Source organism: Nerophis ophidion, linkage group LG01, assembly GCF_033978795.1.
Source record: "Nerophis ophidion isolate RoL-2023_Sa linkage group LG01, RoL_Noph_v1.0, whole genome shotgun sequence".
Lineage (NCBI taxonomy): Eukaryota > Metazoa > Chordata > Actinopteri > Syngnathiformes > Syngnathidae > Nerophis > Nerophis ophidion.
Window position 1 is genome coordinate 87567421 of NC_084611.1, and position 16417 is coordinate 87583837.

At 42.7% G+C, this 16417-nt stretch overlaps 2 protein-coding genes across 4 annotated transcripts in view; one reads left to right on the forward strand and one right to left on the reverse strand.

Annotated features, from left to right (window-relative positions):
- The window catches only part of LOC133561254 (sister chromatid cohesion protein PDS5 homolog A-like), a 59264-nt gene extending 45957 nt beyond the window's left edge, over positions 1-13307 (reverse strand). Inside the window, exons 1-2 of one of the 3 annotated variants that reach the window (XM_061914629.1) lie at positions 13127-13307; positions 5863-6015 (exon numbers count right to left, since the gene is read on the reverse strand). In XM_061914629.1, the coding sequence (XP_061770613.1) occupies positions 5863-5976 (114 nt within the window). In that variant the 5' untranslated portion in view covers positions 5977-6015; positions 13127-13307. The other 2 variants (XM_061914624.1, XM_061914615.1) reach the window with 2 other exon arrangements.
- LOC133561249 (NEDD4-binding protein 2-like) overlaps positions 12881-16417 on the forward strand; it is a 32686-nt gene continuing 29149 nt past the window's right edge. The window contains exon 1 of the mRNA XM_061914602.1: positions 12881-13364. Within this exon, the coding sequence (XP_061770586.1) occupies positions 13142-13364 (223 nt within the window). The 5' untranslated portion in view covers positions 12881-13141. The remainder of the gene's footprint in view (positions 13365-16417) is intronic.

The following is a 16417-nucleotide window of genomic DNA, read 5'->3' on the forward strand; positions in this document are numbered from 1 at the left end:
AACATAAAGTCCTTCTGCCTTACGACCATGCCACTAGAGGAAAGACATTCAGCATCCAACATTGCAGAATGGTTGGAATAGGTAGTAGCCAGGTTTGAAATTCCCCTAAGCAAAATTATTGCTATTGTGCAGGACAATGGTGCACTTTATTAAAAAAAAAAAACATTTTTGTAACACTTGCTTTGTTTTATTTGGTAAGTCAAAAGGACATGGTGCCAGAACAATTTCCCTTGTGGATCATTAAAGTTTATCTAAGTCTAAGTATGCTGTTTTTTAAAATAAAGTATCGAAAAGGATAGAAATATAGTTTGTCTCTTTTATTCAATCAATCAATCAATCAATCAATGTTTATTTATATAGCCCTAAATCACAAATGTCTCAAAGGACTGTACAAACCATTAAGACTACAACATCCTCGGAAAAACCCACATAAGGGCAAGGAAAACTCACACCCAGTGGGCAGGGAGAATTCACACCCAGTGGGACGATGATTATCCGATTACTAATCGAAGTAATAATCAACAGATTAATCGATTATCAAATTAATCGTTAGTTGCAGCCCTATTACTGTCACATCACTACATATGTCAGTGTACTGGGCAGATAGTTTAATATTTGACAAACGTATGAGAAAGCGCAGGAGGCAGGGGGGGGGGGGGGGGTGCAAACAGACTGCAGCGCATGACAAAACACCTTCACTTAGCAGAAGAAGACACACTCACGCTGCTAACACATTAGCTGCCTACACTGAGAAACCATGTGGGTATTGAATCCGCGTACACTTGGATTGTACACCACCTTCAGATATACTCTAAACATGTTTCCCATGGTCCCACTGTCTCCACAAACATTGGCAGAATACAATGGAGTCATAAAAACACAAAAGTCCCTCCAAAGACTTGTATAAACATCTTCAACACAAGGTCCAATGTTAATCCAAAAATGACTAATAAAATATGCAATCATGCTTCTCTCAAGTAGCTACACAAGTAGGGGTGTAACGGTACACAAAAATGTGGGTTAAGTACATACCTCGGTTTACAGGTCACGGTTCGGTTCATTTTCAGTACAGTAAGAAACAGCAAAATATACATTTTTGGGTTATTTATTTACCAAATTTGTAAACAATGGCTATATCCTGGGAACACTATAATAATTCTGCCCACATTAATCAACATTAAACTACCTCATGTTGTCGCTCAGAAAAAATAAAATGACAAAACTTTTCTTTCTTCTACATATAAAAAGTGCAACATTAAACAGTTTCAAGTCAACTCATCATGCTTAATTTATTACAGCATTTGGGTAGCCTGCAGTTGATTTTTATTATTTGTATCAATGTTATATTTGTATCAACATGTGACAGCAGGGACCCTGCCATTCAAAACTCAGCTGCCACATTACTAAGGATTCATGTAACTATAGCTGAAAAAATAGTACAATAGCAATAGGAGAGACTATTCATCCCTGAACACCATTGAGTTCATGTAGGCTTAATGATGCACTTACATTATTATATCAACTCTCACAGACAGAAACTCTTCATTTAACATCATGTCCTTTTTTGCTGCTTCAACACAGCTCAATCAAAACAGACAGGGCTTTGCTGTCGTAACACACGCACACACGTGCGCTCTTAATACGCACTGCTGATTGGCTCTTATCGCTCTGAACACGCACTGCTGATTGGCTGTTACCGCTTTGCGTGAAACCAATCAGATGGTTGTGTGGGTGGGACAATGCTGGGTGCTAACAGAGGCAGAATGGAATGGAACAGCTTGTTAAGACTTAAGCATAGGTGGCTACTTAATATGTTTGTGTGGAAACTCGTTCGGTACACCACCGAACCGGACCGAAACCCCTGTACCGAAACGGTTCAATACAAATACACGTAACGTTACACCCCTATACACAAGTAAAGCTTGTTTTACATCCAAACCAAAAGCACCATGATCAGCAAAGACATTTACCAGACAGTTACTCTAGCACTTTCCATACGTAAGCTGTCAACAAATGTTGAAATTGTGAGAGTTCTCTCTCACTCAACAGTAGGAAGAAGGAAGGCACTTTATTGTCACCGCACAATACAACATTTAATTTACAGCAAAAATGGTAAATTGTTGTACTTGTATAGCGCTTTTCTACCCCTTTTTAAAAAGCCCAAAGCGCTTTGACAGTATTTCCACATTCACCCATCTTACACACACATTCACACACTGATGGCGGGAGCTGCCATGCAAGGCGCTAACCAGGCCCAATCAGGAGCAAGGGTGAAGTGTCTTGCCCAAGGACACAACGTACGTGACCAGGATGGTAGAAGGTGGGGATTGAACCAGTAACCCTCAGATTACTGGCACGGCCACTCTACCAACTTCGCCACGCCGTCCCCAAGCACAAACCCGTTCAAGAGCAGACACACATGGGTGTGACAGGGGGACCGAACAGGAACGCTGGTTGCACACTTCCTGTTGAAAGGAGTCCGTGTGTTTCAACTTGACACTGTGGGATTTCAATCAATAACTTTGTGCATAAACAGCACCGCTTTTCTGTTGAATGTGAATACAGTAGTGCAGTTGTTTAGACAGTCATTTGTGTATACAAGTTTTAGATTGGGGAAGACGTTTCTTCATGGGGAAAGACCTTAATGTCTCTTGTTTACATGTTAGCATTTAAGATGGCTAACGCTGATTGGTCTCCATAATTTCATCAACGTCTGCTTATCAATAACATTTAGTAATCATAATTCAAAAAGGTAATACTAACTGTGGGGGGTTTTACAGCTGTCACCATTACTACCATTTATTTGTAGTACAAACACCTGCAGCTGCTGAAACCAAAGCAAAAAACGGATTGCTCTTGTAAGCCCTAACAACACATACACATGGCGATTACCGAGGCATCGTGATTTCCCATAGATTCCCACCTTTAATGAGGATTATGAATAATTCTTCATCTAAACGGGAAGATATAAACATCCCATCAGTTGGCAATTGTAAAGTGAGCTATTGTTTTATTATGTTTGTAGTTTGTATATCTTGTTAAGCACTTAGCAATAAAGCTACGTGATGCTTAGTAAATCAATGATCTGCATCTGTTCAGCACACAACTTCTAAAATTTTGGGATCATCCTCCTTACGTTCGGGCTCAAAAATCCAAGTTATGGCTCTTTCAACATTTTGTGTTGCTGACACCTGTTCCTGTCACTGCCGTTGTGTCTTTGGGCAGGAACAAGACGGTCACATTGCGCACACATGGATGCTTCACTGACCAAGAAGCCGATACAGTACGCTACACGATGGCTGCCCACTGCTCCTCAACCTCAAGAGAGGATGGGTCAAATGCAGACTTAATTTCGACACTTCAGATCTTGTTTTTCCACATTTACACCAACGCATATCCAATACTTATCATTTGAATCAGTGTTTTTCAACCTTTTCTGAGCCAAGGCACATTTTTTTCATTGAAAAAATCCCGAGGCACACCACCAGCAGAAAACATAAAAAAATGAAACTCAGCAGCCGATATTGACAATAAAAAGTCGTTCTCTCCTGTTGGATATTGATTGTCATGTACAGATGTACTTTGTGGACGCCGTCTGCTCCACACGCTTCAAGTCTTTGCTGTCGTCCACCATTCTGTTTTCGTTTACTTTGCAGCCAGTTCGGTTTTAGTTTTGTTTTGCATAGCCATCCCAAAGCTTCAATGCCTTTTCTTAACGGCACTCGCCTTTTGTTTATTTTTGGTTTAAGCGTTAGAAACCTTTTACATGCACACTGCCTCCCACTGCCGTCTGCATATTGTGATCACGACAAACCATGTTCCCGACATCTACAGAGCAATTGGCTACCTGCTGCCACCTACTGATATGGAAGAGTATTACGCGGTTACTCTGCCGAGCTCTAGACAGCACAGACAGTCAACAACTGATTATAATTACTGGTTTGCAAAAAAATATATTAGGTGAAATTACATTATCTCCCACCGCACACCAGACTGTATCTCACGGCACAGTGAGTGAAAAATACTGTTCTAGAGCAGTGTTTTTCAACCTTTTTTGACCCAAAGCACATTTTTGGGGTTGAAAAAATGTGGAGGACACCACCAGCAGAAATCATTCAAAATCGAAACTCAGTTGACAGTAAAAAGTCGTTGTCACAATTGTTGGATATGACTTTAAAGCACAACCAAGCATGCATGACTATAGCTCTTGTCTCAAAGTAGGTGTACTGTCACCACCTGTCACATCACACCCTGACTTACTTGGACTTTTTCGCTGTTTTCCTCTGTGTAGTATTTTACTTCTTGTCTTGCCCTCCTATTTTGGTGGCTTTTTCTCGTTTTTGGTATTTTCCTGTAGCAGCTTCATGTCTTCCTTTGAGCGATGTTTACCGCATCTACTTTGTTTTAGCAGTCAACAATATTTCAGTTGTTTTATCCTTCTTTGTGGGGACATTGTTGATTGTCATGTCATGTTCGGATGTACAATGTGGACGCCGTCTTTACTCCACAGTAAGTCTTTGCTGTTGTCCAACATTCTGTTTTTGTTTACTTTGTCGCCAGTTCAGTTTTAGTTTTGTTCTGAAATAGCCTTCGCTAAGCTTCAATGCCTTTTCTTAGAGGCACTCACCTTTTGTTTATTTTTGGTTTAAGCATTAGACACCTTTTTACCTGCACCCTGCCTCCCGCTGTTTCCGACTTCTACAGAGCAATGGAAGAGTATTACACGGTTACTCTGGCCAGCTACAGCACCGACACTCAACAACAACACACATCATTTGCAGACTATAATTACTGGTTTGCAAATAATTTTTTTAACCCATTAATCTATTCATTTTCTACCGCTTGTCCCTTTTGGAGGCGTGGGGGGTGCTGGAGCCTATCTCAGCTGTATTCGGGTGGAAGGCGGTGTACACCCTGGATAAGTCGCCACCTCACCGCAGGGCCAACACAGATAGACAGACAACATTCACATACCATCCAAAGTCATACCAAAGACTATGAAAAAGGGACCCATTACGTCCCTGCTTGGAACTCAACATAAAGGGTTGGAATTGGGGGTTAAAACACCAAGAATTATTCCTGGGCAAAGCCACCGCTGCTGCTCACTGCTCTCCTCACCTCCCAGGGGGTGATCAAGGCTGATAGGCAGAGAATAATCCCGCCACACCTAGTGTGTGTGTGACAATCATTGGTACGTTAACTTTAACATTCACACATTAGGGAGCATTTAGTGTTGCCAATCGAAGTGGGAGGAAGCACCCGGAGGGAACCCACGCAGTCATGGGGAGAACAAGCAAACTCCACACAGAAAGATGCCGAGCCCGGGATTGAACTCAGGACTACTCAGGACCTTCATATTGTGAGGCACATGTACTAACCCCTATACCACCGTGCTGCCAAATAGGAGAAATAAGATCATCTCGCACGGCACACCAGACTCTATTTCACGTAGTGTGTGCCGCGGCACAGTGGTTGAATAACACGGATCTAAACCACACAGAAGTGTGTTAAATGTAGATTAGAATCATCATCGGTCACCTTTAACAGTTTGAAAACATGCGTTCTAAACATGAAGTGAATTATATTTATATAGCGCTTTTCTCTAGTGACTCAAAGCGCTTTAACATAGTGAAACCCGATATCTAAGTAACATGTAAACCAGTGTGCGAGCCACTGGGAGCAGGTGGGTAAAGTGCCTTGCCCAAGGACACAACGGCAGTGACTAGGACGGTGGATCGAACCTGGAACCCATGGCACTGCCACTCTACCAACCGGGTTATACCGCCCCATGACAACATAATGTCGGGGCTAGTTTACAAAGTTAGAGGAAGATTCGGTGTCGGCAGAAAGACACGCACACACCTTTAACCGCTTGACCACCTCATCGTTGCTGATCTTGTCCGTGATCTCCTTGACTCCGGGCGGGTAGAAGATCTTGCCGTCCCCCGCCGGCTTCTGTTGTTGCGGGAACTCCATGCTTGTTGACGTCTGGTCCACACCGTCTTCTGCTGGCCTCTACGTGCCGGAAAACAAAAAAAAGTTCAACATCACACTCCCGCAGGAAACCGCCTTTTAGTCACTCTTTTTGTCCTCCAGTTCCCAAAACAAACTGTCGGAATGGACATTTAAGCGGACATTTAGGCGAGAATGTACAAACCCCGTTTCCATATGAGTTGGGAAATTGTGTTAGATGTAAATATAAACAGAATACAATGATTTGCAAATCCTTTTCAACCCATATTCAGTTGAATATGCTACAAAGACAACATATTTGATGTTCAAACTGATCAACATTTTTTTTTTGCAAATAATCATTAACTTTAGAATTAGATGCCAGCAACACGTGACAAATTAGTTGGGAAAGGTGGCAAAAAATACTGATAAAGTTGAGAAATGCTCATCAAACACTTATTTGGAACATCCCACAGGTGTGCAGGCTAATTGGGAACAGGTGGGTGCCATGATTGGCTATAAAAACAGCTTCCATGAAATGCTAAGTAATCCACAAACAAGGACGGGGCGAGGGTCACCAATTTGTAAGCAAATTGTCGAACAGTTTTAGAACAAAATTTCTCAACGAGCTATTGCAAGGAATTTAGGGATTTTACCATCTACGGTCCGTAAAATCATCAAAATGTTCAGAAAATCTGGAGAAATCACTGCACGTAAGCGATTATATTATGGACCTTTGATCCCTCAGGCGGTACTGCATCAAAAACCGACATCAATCTCTAAAGGATATCACCACATGGGCTCAGGAACACTTCAGAAAACCACTGTCAGTAACTACAGTTGGTCGCTACATCTGTAAGTGCAAGTTAAAACTCTACTATGCAAAGCAAAACCCATTCATCAAAAACAACAAGGAACGCCGCCGGCTTTGCTGGGCCCGAGTTCATCGACGATGGACTGATGCAAAGTGGAAAAGTGTTCTGTGGCCTGACGAGTCTACATTTCAAATCATATTTGGAAACTGTGGACGTGGTGTCCCCCGGACAAAGAGGAAAATAACCATCCGGATTGTTATAGGCGCAAAGTTCAAAAGCCAGCATCTGTGATGTTATGGGGGTGTATTAGTGGCCAAGGCATGGGTAACTTACACATCTGTGAAGGCACCATTAATGCTGAATGGTCCATACAGGTTTTGGAGCAACATATGTTGTCATCCAAGCAACGTTATCATGGACACCCCTGCTTATTTCAGCAAGACAATTCCAAGCCACGTGTTACAACAGCGTGGTTTCATAGTAAAAGAGTGCGGGTACTTTCCTGGCCCGCCTGCAGTCTAGACCTGTCTCCCATGGAAAATGTGGCGCATTATGAAGCGTAAAGTACGACAGCGGAGACCCAGAATTGTTGAACGACTGTAGCTCTACATTAAAACAAGAATGAGAAAGAATTCCACTTTCAAACTTCAAAAATTAGTTTCCTCAGTTCCCAAACGTTTATTAAGTGTTGTTAAAAGAAAAGGTGATGTTACACAGTGGTGAACATGCCCTTTCCCAACTACTTTGGCATGTGTTGCAGCCATGAAATTCTAATTGTTATTTGCAAAAAAAAAATAAGGTTTATGAGTATGAACATCAAATATCTTGTCTTTGTAGTGCATTCAACTGAGTATGCGTTGCAAATCATTATATTCTGTTTATATTTACATCAAACACAATTTCCCAACTCATATGGAAACGGGGTTTGTACACATTATTAGCTCCATCGCTACGGATGCACCTGAACACCGTACGCGCCAAACGGTAGTGTTTACGTCCGGTGAGAGACAACAGGTGTGCTGTCAGGTGAGGAAGTAGGTTAGCAAGGTGCAAACATGACTGAGCTTGATGCTAGCATTTAGCGGGAAGCACGGCGAGATGCTAAGCTAACAGCTGCTAGCGTGTGTTAGCATGCTAGCAGGCTAGTTACAAAGTGTAGGCCGCAAGCCATCACATCTCCGTCCATACACAAGCACACTTGCGTTTAAGTGCGCCTGACGCCTGAATATCCGCCCCGGACAGTCCCGGGCCGGGCTCCCCGACAAACGCAACAACTTTGAGGAGTTTAAACATGAAGCGAGTGTACTTAAGGCAGTGTTTTTTACACTTGGACGCATCCGCCGCTAGTTGCTGCCGAGCTGCTGCCGCCTCAGCCTTCTTCTGCCGGATAACTCGCCTCCCCCGCGCGAATGCTTCTCCAACACTGCGAATTAAACCCCCATTGCCAGTATTTACCTCTCAGGATGGCCGATTTAATTCATTAGTCTGACACAGGTTAGGTTTAGTTTTCGGCACAAAGCTCGGTCCGTTCAGTCCCTGCTATCCGTGTGAGGGCTAAGCGTGGAGCGCCCCCCTTTGTCTTGATGGGGTACTACACGGGAAAATACCTGGCGGGAACAAGAAGTAACCCCTCTGGGATACAGAAAATATCAAGAAAAAAATTTAAAAAAGTGAATTAAAATGTGTAAAAAAAATTTTTTAAATGATATCAACAGTTTTTGGTTCACAAACTGTGTTTATTTTTATGCCATTAAATAGTATTTACTAGAGGTGTGGGAAAAAATCGATTTGAATACGAATCGCAATCCTCACGTTGTGCGATTCAGAATCCATCCATCCATCCATCCATCCATCTTCTTCCGCTTATCCGAGGTCGGGTCGCGGGGGCAACAGCCTAAGCAGGAAAACCCAGACTTCCCTCTCCCCAGCCACTTCGTCTAGCTCTTCCCGGGGGATCCCGAGGTGTTCCCAGGCCAGCCGGGAGACATAGTCTTCCCAACGTGTCCTTGGTCTTCCCCGTGGCTTCCTACCGGTTGGACGTGCCCTAAACACCTCCCTAGGGAGGCGTTCGGGTGGCATCCTGACCAGATGACCGAACCACCTCATCTGGCTCCTCTCGATGTGGAGGAGCAGCGGCTTTACTTTGAGTTCCTCCCGGATGGCAGAGCTTCTCACCCTATCTCTAAGGGAGAGCCCCGCCACACGGCGGAGGAAACTCATTTGGGCCGCTTGTACCCATGATCTTATCCTTTCGGTCATGACCCAAAGCTCATGACCATAGGTGAGGATGGGAACGTAGATCGACCGGTAAATTGAGAGCTTTGCCTTCCGGCTCAGCTCCTTCTTCACCACAAAGGATCGGTACAACGTCCGCATTACTGAAGACGCCGCACCGATCCGCCTGTCGATCTCACGATCCACTCTTCCCTCACTCGTGAACAAGACTCCTACCATAACAATGCAATCCAATTCCACAACCAAACCTGACTCAGCAACACTCAGAACTGCAATAAAAAACATGACACAGAACAAACCAAAAGTAGTGAAACGAAAATGAATATTCAATCAATCAATCAATGTTTATTTATATAGCCCCAAATCACAAATGTCTCAAAGGACTGCACAAATCATTACGACTGCAACATCCTCGGAAGAACCCACAAAAGGGCAAGGAAAACTCACACCCAGTGGGCAGGGAGAATTCACATCCAGTGGGACGCCAGTGACAATGCTGACTATGAGAAACCTTGGAGAGGACCTCAGATGTGGGCAACCCCCCCCCCCTCTAGGGGACCGAAAGCAATGGATGTCGAGCGGGTCTAACATCCATCCATCCATCCATTTCCTACCGCTTGTTCCCTTTTGGGGTCGCGTATCTCAGCTACAATCGGGCGGAAGGCAGGGTACACCCTGGACAAGTCTCCACCTCAGCGTAGGGCCAACACAGATAGACAGACAACATTCACACACTAGGGCCAATTTAGTGTTGCCAATCAACCTATCCCCAGGTGCATGTCTTTGGAGGTGGGAGGAAGCCGGAGTACCCGGAGGGAACCAACGCATTCACGGGGAGAACATGCAAACTCCACACAGAAAGATCCCGAGCCTGGATTTGAACCCAGGACTGCAGGACCTTCGTATTGTGAGGCAGACGGACTAACCCCTCTGCCACCGTGAAGCCCTCCGGGTCTAACATAATACTGTGAAAGTTCAATCCATAGTGGCTCCAACACAGCCGTGAGAGTTCAGTTCAAAGCGGATCCAAGACAGCAGCGAGAGTCCCGTCCACAGGAAACCATCTCAAGCGGAGGCGGATCAGCAGCGTAGAGATGTCCCCAACCGATACACAGGCGAGCGGTCCATCCTGGGTCCCGACGAGCGGTCCATCCTGGGTCTCGACTCTGGACGGCCAGTACTTCATCCATGGTCATCGGACCGGACCCCCTCCTTGTGGAGGGGACATAGGAGAAAAAAGAAAAGAAGCGGCAGATCAACTGGTCTAAAAAGGAGGTCTATTTAAAGGCTAGAGTATACAGATGAGTTTTAAGGTGAGACTTAAATGCTTCTACTGAGGTAGCATCTCGAACTGTTACCGGGAGGGCATTCCAGAGTACTGGAGCCCGAACGGAAAACGCTCTATAGCCCGCAGACTTATTTTGGGCTTTAGGAATCACTAATAAGCCGGAGTCTTTTGAAAGCAGATTTCTTGCCGGGACATATGGTACAATACAATCGGCAAGATATTATCAACAACAGTATCATATTAGTTATAACTTCAGCTTAGCAGTGATTAAAAATCCCTCATTGACATTATCATTAGACATTTATAAAAATAATAAAAAAGAACAATAGTGTCACAGTGGCTTACACTTACATGGCATCTCATAAGCTTGACAACACACTGTGTCCAATGTTTTCACAAAGATGAAATAAGTCGTATTTTTGGTTCGTTTAATAGTTACAACAAATTTACATTATTGCAATCAGTTGATAAAACATTGTCCTTTACAATTATAAAAGCTTTTTTTTTTTTTTTAAATCTACTACTCTGCTAGCATGTCAGCAGACTGAGGTGGATCCTGCTGAAATCTATGTATTGAATGAATACACAATCCTTTTGAATCGAGAATCGCCTTGAATCGAAAAAAAATCGATAAATAATCGAACCGCGACCCCAAGAATCGATATTGAATCGAATCGTGGGCCACCCAAAGATTCGCAGCCCTAGTATTTACTAGACCAGGGGTCGGGAACCTTTTTGGCTGAGAGAGCCATGAAAGCCAAATATTTCCAAATGTATTTCCGTGAGAGCCATATCATATTTTTTAACACTGACTACAACTAAATGTGTGCATTTTTAAGTAAGACCAACATTTTTTGAGTATAATAAGTCTCTTATTCTTTTTAATAACATTGTTATTCTGAAGCTAACCAATAATAAATCAAATGTCATGTCTGTTGATCGTGTTTTTGTTTGGCCATGTGCTGTTTGTCCTTTGGACTTTATTAAGTTCCTGTTTTTTTTCACTCCCTTGTCTGGTTTCCTTGGTTACTCATTTTGTCCACCTGTCTCTGGTGGACAAAACGCCCGCTCACCTGCTTCCCGAGCACTAATCAGAGGCGGTATTTAAGCTCGTCTTTGCCAGTCAGTCGCCCTGTGCTGACTTGTTTCATGCCTTGCCATAGTTTCCTGCTTCATGCCATGTCAAGTAAGTTTTGTTTGATTTATGTTCTTAGTCTGTTTATGCGTTAGCTTTGTTCCTTAGCCCGAGTTCTGCCTCCGCTGTGAGCGATTTTTGTTTGTATATTTTTTTAGTTAAAATGAAATCCTGTTTTTACCTGAATGCCATGTCCCGAGTAGTCCGTCTGCCTTCCTGGGAGAACGACCCCGCAGTAAGCTGCAACCCAACTTTATCAAATTGGCTATTTCTGGCAATTTATTGAAGTGTGTATCAAACTGGTAGCCCTTGGCATTAATCAGTACCCAAGAAGTAGCTCTTGCTTTCAAAAAGGTTGGTGACCCCTGGTCTATGGTATGACTAAGCTGCGATATGGTAACAACTTGTCCAGGGTGTATCCTGCCTTCCGCCCGGATGCAGCTGAGATAGGCTCCAGCGACCCCAAAAAGGGACAAGCGGTAGGAAATGGATGGATGGGTATGACGCAGCCAGGGTTTGAACTCACAATCTACTTATTGCAGAGGAGACACTCTAAGCCAGGGGTAGGGAACCTATGGCTCGCGAGCCAGATGTGGTTCTTTTGATGACTGCATCTGGCTCTCGGATAAATCTGAGCTGACATTGCTTAACATGATAAGTAATGAATAATTCCACTTGTAATAAGTGTTAAAAATAATGTTCAAAACATAAAACATTCCCATGCATTTTTAGTCCATCCATCCGTTTACCACCGCACCTGTTCAAGAAGTTGCGTTAAGAAGTTATTTATTTATTATTGGTTAGTGTGGGGCTTGTCGTCCTGGGCGTTCTTCAGACCACCAAGCACCGACATGAGAGCCCGTTTAAGGGTTACACTATTGTTTTATTTTTCAATAAGTCTCTCAGTTGCTTTCCAGCAATTGTCTTTTTCTCTTTCGTTCTTGCTCGCGCTCTGGCTCCAGCCCCAACCCCGTCTCTCCTCCGGTCTGCTGCTTATAACAGAGCGACAGGTGATTAGATAACAAGGCTCAGGTGGGCCATCTATGCAGCTCTCGCTGATTTCCAGGCCGGTCCTGGCACACCCCAGTTCGCTGCAGGCCCGCGGGCCACGCCCCCTCCACAGTTAGCTTCAGAATATCAATGTTATTACAAAGAATAAGAGACCTATTATACTCTAGAAATGCTGGTCTTACTTAAGAATGCACATATTTGGTTGTGTTCAGTGTTAAAAAAGATATTATATGGCTCTTACGGAAATACATTTTAAAATATTTGGCTTTTTGGCTCTCTCAGCCAAAAAGGTTCCCGACCCCTGCTATAACCACTAGGCCACCGAGTAGTTACCGGTCCCAAAATATTGGTATCGGCACAACACTAATACACACACAGCAAGCACCCGCTGGCAGAAATGTCGATCGGCGCCAATGATTGTAGCCAACTGAAAGCTTTTACTTTGAAATCAGTGTTACGACTTCCGGTGTCGACCATTATTTAACAGTTTGTTGTCACGTTGTACATTTCACTTATTGCAGGCTTAAGATTATAACCCATTATTCCTTTTTTTTTGTTATTTTTTCTAAGATGGAGAGAGGGTAATGTTTTATCCCCCGGAGTCTCCCTTTTGCCGCTGTAAATATGCGAGGAGAAGCGGCGACTGGCGCAAGTTAGCCGTAGCTGCGAGCTAGCAAGTGACGAGTTGACCTCGTCGAAGGCGTCATGCCTCGCAGGAAGAAAAGCAGTCAAAGCCCGGCCAGAGTCCCCGGTGGGCAGCCAGTGGAGGAAAGCCTCGGTCAGGGTTACCCTCTCGACATGGAGTCCGACTTCCCCCCCAGCAAAGAAGGCTACGACAGGCAGAACATCAGCCGGAACATGCGGGAGATGTTCTGCCACCTGGACCCTGAAGTTGTACACATGGTGCTGGCCGAGTGCCGCTTCAAAGGTACACAAAACATGGGGACTTTTCTCTTTACGCGACACCTGACGACACCAAACTACACTCCGTGGCCGACAAGCATAGCAGTAAAAGGAACACAACAGCAAACGACATTATCAGCTGCTTACATGTTTTAGGTTCATATTAACTAAGTCAATTTTTAACCAATGTAGAATTGACCCAACACGGTTGAGACACTTGAACGCACCTCTCAGCTGTTTACATGTTTTAGGTTCATATTAACTAAGTCCATTTTTAACCAATGTAGAATTGACCCAACACGGTTGAGACACTTGAACGCACCTCTCAGCTGTTTACATGATTTAGGTTCATATTAACTAAGTGCCTTTTTAACCAATGTAGAATTGACCCATCCCGGTTGAGACACTTGAACGCACCTCTCAGCTGCTTACATGTTTTAGGATCATATTAATTTTTAACAAATGCAAAATTGACCCATCCCGGTTGAGACACTTGAACGCACCTCTCAGCTGCTTACATGTTTTAGGATCATATTAATTTTTAACGAATGCAGAATCAACCCATCCTGATTGAGACACTTGAACGCACCTCTGAGCTGCTTACATGTTTTAGGATCATATTAATTACATGAATTTTTAACGAATGTAGAATTGACCCATCACGGTTGAGACACTCGAACGCACCTCTCAGCTGTTTGTTTACATGTTTTAGGTTCATATTAACTAAATGCATTTTAAAACAAATGTAGAATTGACCCATCACGGTTGAGACACTTGAACGCACCTCTCAGCTGTTTGTTTACATGTTTTAGGTTCATATTAAGTAAATGTATTTTTAACGAATGTAGAATTGACCCATCACGGTTGAGACACTTGAACGCACCTCTCAGCTGTTTACATTTTTTAGGTTCATATTAACTAAATGCATTTTTAAAAACATGTAGAATTGACCCATCACAGTTGAGACACTTGAACGCACCTCTCAGCTGCTTAAATGTTTTAGGATCTTATTAAGTAAGTGCATTTTTAACGAATGCAGAATTGACCCATCCCGGTTGAGACACTTGAACGCACCTCTCATCTGCTTAAATGTTTTAGGATCATATTAATTACATGAATTTTTTTATCGAATGTAGAATTGACCCATCAGGGTTGAGACACTTGAACGCACCTCTCAGCTGTTTGTTTACATGTTTTAGGTTCATATTAATTAAATGCATTTTTAACGAATGTAGAATTGACCCATCACGGTTGAGACACTTGAACGCACCTCTCAGCTGTTTACATTTTTTAGGTTCATATTAACTAAATGCATTTTTAAAAACATGTAGAATTGACCCATCACAGTTGAGACACTTGAACGCACCTCTCAGCTGCTTAAATGTTTTAGGATCTTATTAAGTAAGTGCATTTTTAACGAATGCAGGATTGACCCATCCCGGTTGAGACACTTGAACGCACCTCTCATCTGCTTAAATGTTTTAGGATCATATTAATTACATGAATTTTTTTATCGAATGTAGAATTGACCCATCAGGGTTGAGACACTTGAACGCACCTCTCAGCTGTTTGTTTACATGTTTTAGGTTCATATTAATTAAATGCATTTTTAACGAATGTAGAATTGACCCATCACGGTTGAGACACTTGAACGCACCTCTCATCTGCTTAAATGTTTTAGGATCATATTAATTACATGAATTTTTTTATCGAATGTAGAATTGACCCATCACGGTTGAGACACTTGAACGCACCTCTCGGCTGTTTGTTTACATGTTTTAGGTTCATATTAAGTAAATGCATATTTAACGAATGCAGAATTGACCCATCCCAGTTGAGACACTTGAACGCACCTCTCAGCTGTTTGTTTACATGTTTTAGGATCATATTAAGTAAATGCATTTTTAACGAATGTAGAATTGACCCATCACGGTTGAAACACTTGAACGCACCTCTCAGCTGTTTACATTTTTTAGGTTCATATTAACTAAATGCATTTTTAAAAAAATGTAGAATTGACCCATCACGGTTGAGACACTACAACGCACCTCTCAGCTGCTTACATCTTTTAGGATCATATTAAGTAAATGCTTTTTTAACGAATGTAGAATTGACCCATCACGGTTGAGACTCTTGAACGCAGCTCAAGTAAAAGGTGTGTTCAAGGGTCAAATCCAACTTTCCTGTCCTAATAATATCTACTGTTTACTGGAAAGAACGTTACAAGATTTTCCATATAGGGCCCAGTTCTCAAACTCAAGGGGGGCCAGATCTGGCCCGCGATATCATTTTACCTGGCCTGCAAACACCTGGAAATGATTTGTGTCACCTGGGCCCTGAAGTTGTACACCTGGTGCTGGTGGAGTGCCACTTCAAAGATACAAAAGATACAACCAAAACGTGGCCTTTTTGTTCTGTACACGTGACAGCTCTTCACACCAAACTACACTCCTTAGCTGATAAGCATAGCAGTAAAAGGAACACAACAGCAAACAACATTATCAGCTGCTTACATGTTTTAGTTTCATATTAACTAAATGCATTTTTAACCAATGTAGAATTGACCCATCACGGTTGAGACACTTGAACGCACCTCTCAGCTGTTTATATGTTTTAGGTTCATATTAACTAAATGCATTTTTAACAAATGTGGAATTGACCCATCACGGTTGCGACACTTGAACGCACCTCTCAGCTGTTTACATGTTTTAGTTTCATATTAACTAAATGCTTTTTTAACGAATGTAGAATTGACCCATCACGGTTGAGACACATAAATGCACCTCTCAGCTGTTTACATTTTTTAGGTTCATATTAACTTGGTGCCTTTTTAACGAATGTAGAATTGACCCATCACGGTTGAGACACTTGAACGCACCTCTCAAAAATAAATACTTAACTTTACAGAAAACTGCCCATCAAATTGATAAAAATGGCAAATTTTACGTTGTTCTTTACAACATATGACTGTAAACTAAAATAAAATGCTACTGTTTTTTTGTGTTAAATTTCTGTTGACCAAGCTGTCAGTTTTTGACTGTAAAATCCAGGGTTGTTGTTTTTAACGCTGTATTACTG